This window comes from Hemicordylus capensis, chromosome 6 (genome assembly GCF_027244095.1).
Source record: "Hemicordylus capensis ecotype Gifberg chromosome 6, rHemCap1.1.pri, whole genome shotgun sequence".
Taxonomy (NCBI): Eukaryota; Metazoa; Chordata; class Lepidosauria; order Squamata; family Cordylidae; genus Hemicordylus; species Hemicordylus capensis.
In genome coordinates, this window is record NC_069662.1 from 52,295,728 (window position 1) to 52,301,441 (window position 5,714).

The 5,714-nt window shown below is 47.4% G+C and overlaps 1 protein-coding gene across 2 annotated transcripts in view; it reads left to right on the forward strand.

Annotated features, from left to right (window-relative positions):
* The window catches only part of MYO1D (myosin ID), a 200,481-nt gene extending 196,121 nt beyond the window's left edge, over window positions 1-4,360 (forward strand). Inside the window, exons 22-23 of one of the 2 annotated variants that reach the window (XM_053264003.1) lie at window positions 1,884-2,086; window positions 3,018-4,360. In XM_053264003.1, the coding sequence (XP_053119978.1) occupies window positions 1,884-2,040 (157 nt within the window). In that variant the 3' untranslated portion in view covers window positions 2,041-2,086; window positions 3,018-4,360. Of the gene's footprint in view, window positions 1-1,883 lie in introns of both variants that reach the window. The other variant, XM_053264002.1, reaches the window with a different exon arrangement.
* The last annotated feature ends 1,354 nt before the right edge of the window (window positions 4,361-5,714 follow it).

The window sequence follows — 5,714 nt, forward strand, 5'->3', positions numbered from 1 at the left end:
GCACACACACACATGCATGCGCAGAAGCCTGAAATCAGCCTGTCGGCAGCCAGGGCCAAAGAAGGTTGCTCTTCACCCGCCCTCCCGGCTCCTCCCTCCTTCCCTAGGTGGCCATGCCCCCGTCTCCCCACCCACCCACCCCGGAGTGCCTGTCCCAATTTCTGCCAACGCAGTGTTGGCAACCCTAGTAGTGATGCACACGTGTGGTCAAGCTGCCTCTAGAGTTGATTACAGCAGAGTCGCTTAGGAGGAAGTCATTTGCAAGGGGGACTTCAAAACTGCTTTATCGTGCCCCCCAGATGTCACGTGCCCATCAGTGCTGCAGCTGAATTGGTTCACTGGTCCCTCCATTCACAAAGCACGCTTCCCACTGGAAAGGTAGTGGGGAGGTTCCCATCCAAGGAGTGTGGGAGAAGATATTGCCTCACTTGCCTAGTTTAGGAAGTGCAAGGCTCTGTGATGGTGATGGTGGGCAGAGGCTAAAGAAGGTGCTTCAGGACACACACACACACACACACACGCACACACGCACACACACACACACACACACACACCTGTCCCCAAGTGCAGCCCCTCACTAGCTTTTTTTTAAAATCAGGTGCCTGTCATTATTATCTTTGGTATCCCACTTTTCAATGAAAAAATTCTCAAAATGGTTTACACATAGAAAAAGAAGAGGATGATAATGGTCCCCTGTCCCCAAAGGGCTCACAGTCTTTAAAACACACACACACACACACACACACACACACACACACACAGTAAGGTAGATACTCGCAACAGCCATTGGAGGGATGAAGTGCTGGGATAGAATAGGGTCAGTTGCTCTCCCCTGCTAAATAATTTGGTGTTTTGTTTTGTTTTAATATACCACCCTTTGTCCAAAGACCCCAGGGCATTTAACAACACAGTGAAAACAGTAATAAAACTTCAGTAAAAACATCCTGATGCAAAACACAGCTATGTTAAAAAGAGAGCCAGGGGCTTATCAAAAGACAGTATAAGAAGAATGGTTTTCAGATTCCTCCAAAATGCTGGGAGAGAGGGAGCCATGTGAATCTGGACTGCAAGTTCCACAGCCTGGGGGCAGTCACTGAGAAGGCTCCGTCCCACATGCTTAACAAAGGAGCCTCAGCGGGGCGTCTGCATGTGGAGGAGAGCCCTCCCAGCTGATCTAGACAGGTGAGTAGATTCAGCTGGGAGCAGGCGGTCCCTAAGATAACCAGAAATCACTTCTCTGGAAGGTGTTTTTTTGCCCAGTTAAGGGACAACAGTGTAACCCTAGACTTGTGTAGCAAGCGTTCACTTGTACATGCGCAGATTGCTTGAGAGGGTCAGCCATGATTTGGAGTGTAGCCTTGGAGTCACTTGTAGAAAACGCTGCAAAATATTGACATGCTGAGCAATGGGTTTACTGTGGGCAAGGGCCTGCAACAGTTGCGTGAAAAAGACTTGACTGTAGTGCATCTTGACCCACATGGTTTTCTGTACATACATCACACACACGTGCACACACACACACACACACACACACACATACACACACCCTGCCTTCACTGATCTCATGTCTGGGAATGCTCTGGCTACCACAAGCCAACTTTTAAAGTTGTCATCCTGCTTATTGTCTTTTCATCTGCCGAATTGTAGCTCAAGGAATGTCCTCTCTTCCTCGCCCCCCCCACCCGCCCTTCATCCTTCTGATCTGTTCTAATCTCTGTTGTTAATCATGTCCTCCCAAGCAGCTAGGAGGTGACAGGGGTGATCTTTCAAGTTCAAGGCGGCCCTGGGGTTAATGGCAGAGCTTGCTCCGCAGTGCCCTGTGCAGAGGTGTGCCCCCCCCCCACTCCTAACCCCTTCTCTCTACTGTTTGTCTCGCCCTGCAGCGAGAAGCGACGCCTGCAAGTGAGCATTACCAACCCAGTCCAGTGCAGCCTGCATGGTCGGAAATGCACCGTCTCTGTGGAAACCAAAATCAACCAATCAGAGCCGAACTTCACCAAGAATCGGACAGGCTTCATTCTCTGCGTGCCTGGGAATTAGCATTGCTTCTGCGAAGGGGAGGGAGAAAAGGGAAAGGTTTCCCCCTGTAAGCAGCCTCCCGTTCTTCATATGCCTTGAATCTTGCAGGGGGGGTGGGGGGGGAGGGCTGTGGGAGAAGCCGAGGGTTGTAAAGATGTCTGTCTGTGACACACATCTCCAAAGCCCACATCAAGCAGGAGCTTACAATAGCCTCTCCATGATGCCAGCTATGAATTTAGAAAGAGCTTATGAGTCATTTTGTACCAAAGTGCCCTTCTCTTAATGGGTTCTTCTGACCTGCTGCTTCACCTCCCCTTTCCAGTATTTCTCCCTCAACCCCCAGATCTCAGAGATTGCTGTAGAATGGAATTGTTCCATTGGGAGGAACCAGCTTCCTGCGCGGCAGGGCAAACAGCAGGGAGCCTCTCTGGGTTTTACAGAGGCCGGGTCTCAGTTTTAAAATCAAGCCATATCTGGGGAGGGATGGGTTTTTTCCTAAAGCAGGGGCTGGCCTCAGTTTCCCATCCGTCTGCCCCACCCCCTTGCATCTTTCCTTGCAAGGAGCTTGTGCCTGTGAGAATGCTGCCTTGGAACCCCTGGATTCTGTCGCTTTGGGTTAAATCTCCCAGCCACATGGGGGAAGGCAGTGGGTGGGCTCTTTTGCTGGATTGGCTGCTGTGGTGCAACCCAGCACTTTGCTAGCCTTGCACTATATGCTTTCTCCAGGATGGGAAGAGCATCGGCTTTGGAATCCGTTTGTAACCCGCCCCCTGCTTTTGTGTGCAATCCTCCTTAACAGTGATCAGATGCTGCTGTTGGTGCATGCATTGGAGCCCATGGCTTGGGCCAGACCAGTACATAGTGTGCTTTGTCCAGCGGCTGGCATCATCATAGCCAGCGTCACCTTGTAATTTGCCTTTTGCTGGTCATAACAGCTCTTTGCTGAGCAGCGACACAGCCTTGTTAACAGGCTTTTGTTTCTTCCTGTTCCATATTAGCGAGTTTTATTCGACAGCGATGGGGAGAGCACTTCCGGGATCTTGAAACATGGGAGGAGACGTGCCATTCCAGGGCCAATGGAAAAGGCCCACACCAAATAAAACAAAACCTGACGCTGCAGGTCGGGTCAGGATTCAGCTACCTTATGATAGCACGTGCCCTGCTTGAGGAGCAGGGAGGGCAGGAACCATGGCTTTAATGTGTTTTGAGGTGTTTAAGCAGGATAAGGAAATCCTTACCAAATTCACGAGTTGGGGGAGCAAGCTGACCCACTCCCATGGAAATCAGTTCCCCCCCCCAGTCAGGGAGGTAGAGGTAGTCCCTATGGGGGAGCCATTCCTAGTTATGTCGTGTCTTGGTCAGGAAGCTCTCTGCCTCTCTCCAAGTCAGCTGATTCCTCCTCCTTTGCTGTTCAGCTTTCAGTGAAGGGAGGCCATCACCACTACTGCTGACTCAGTCCTTGCCTGCTCTGTGACTGGCCTGGGTTTTGTGAGAGCCGGACCTTGTAACGTCACAGAGCACCTTTCCATTGAGAAGCGTATTGTTGGGCCATCATCAACTCCCCTCATCCCCAGGAGTTGTCCAACAACAGCTGGAGCGCTGATGTGTACAGCCCTGTTAGTCAAGGGTGGAGGTGAAGATGGTTTGAAACCTTGAGCCACTAGTGGCTAGAAATCCACCGTTGATTCATCTTGGATGGCACCCATTATCCAGCCCGACATCAATTCCCACACATGTCAAGTGGTCTTTGGGATGAGCCTGACCCCTTCATTCTTTCTGAAAGGGACGTTGGGCTCTTGACCAGTCTTGCCAATCAGGCGACGCGTTTGTACTCCCTTCCCTGTTGCCAGTAGCAAGATAAGCCTCTCTCCACCCACCTTCACCCTGGCCCCTTGCTCGGCTTCTCTCCTAATTGCCAGAGTGCCTTCCAACTCGAACCTCCGTAGCAGCCAAATTAGTCAGAGAAGCTTTTTAATTAGCACTTTTATATGAATAATGACAGCAGTCAATAAAATTGTGTGGTGAGGAAGTCTCTCCAAATCTGGAAGATTGGCTATATTATATGTAATGAAGTATTTGCCGTGATTAAATGAATATACAGTATTTGTGCCTTTTCTGATTCATATCAGAATATAATTGTCTTGGTTTTATCCATAAATTAACTGTTGCTTAATTGTATGTTTGATTTTTAAACTTGGGGGAATAATGTAATGAACATTTAAAAGTATGGTTTATATAGAAATATGGGCAAGGACCCTTGTTATAATTAAAATGTATTTTGTTTACATAATTAATTGCAATAAATAAATGAATAAAAGGATTCTCATTTATACCCTAATAAGCTTCTCTCTGGTTTTGTGTTAAGCATGAGCTTAATTTTATTGAAATAACTGGAACTTGCCAGTTTTTTGCTGGATCATGCCCAGTGTGTTCCAATGGTAAGAACAGAACATAAAACTGCTTACTACTTGTATAGTGTTTTTTGTGTGTACAAAGCACTTCACATGTATTTTTCATGATGTCATCTTAAAACAACTCTGTAAGGCAAGTATAAATATATCATCCCCATATTGCAGGTGGGGGGACTAGGGCTGAGAAGTTTGCTCATGGCTACCTAATGAATTCATAGCAGAGGCAAGATTCAGACCAGAGAATTCCTGATTCACAGCTTAGTCTCTCAGTGACAACATCACACCAGTTCTGTTTTAGGAAACAGGCTTCTTGCAAGCAGACAGCAAGCCTCCTTAATTTTAGCATATTGCTAGTTCCTCTTCTGCTCCTTTTAACTAATTTTCAGGTCACTTTGAGTAGAATGAACAAATCACCCAGTCCAGAAACAGACTGTGTGCAGAATGCTGCAAATGACTTAGAGCTCCTGAACTGCTGAAGAGGAAAAGCATGCCCTCTTTAAGCATCATGGCCTGGGAGACCAAATGCACTTAAAGGTCTTTGCACTGTTAATTGCCGAGAATGAAATGGGGAGGAAAAGGTTACTAGTTGGATGAACCAGACATAGTTCCTCTTATGAATTATCCCATGGTTCATGCACCATGTGACACCAGGAAAGCCATGGGGAGCCTTGTTTTTTTCTTGCCAGTGAGAGCCAGGCCAATGAGACTTTTTCAGCCTATCTGCTTCTTTCCACTAGAGCTAATTTTATCCTCCACAACTCTATGCAAAGCTGGGCTGACTTCAGTCCTAAACTGTGATTTACTTTTTGTAAACTCCAATCCCATTCTTGTGGTCCACCAAAGTGTTCTAAATGTACAAACCATAAATGCATGCTCAGGGTCTCTTAAGGAATAATTAATGGGTGTTTCATGAGCCTGAGTCTGCACTCTTGCTTAAGAACATAGGTAGTGCTTAGCAAGACCAAATCATGCCCTCCCATCCCAGCAACCTTTGCAAGAATCCCAGCAACCACTCAGCCTTGTGCAGAAAATTGGCCAATAGTGAACAATGCTCCACCCTCTACATATCCTTGTTATACGCGACACAGCATCTGCGAGAAAACCTGTGATTCTTAGTGACTCAACCTTGATTTAAGACCCTTGTGTAGTAAGCTCTCTTTCATTGAGGCAAATCCAATTATACCCCGATGGCTCTGTTATTTACAATTGTCTTCACCCTCATTAGCACCTCCCTGACAGCATAGCACAACTCCATTAACAAAAACAATCTCCGAAAACCATCTG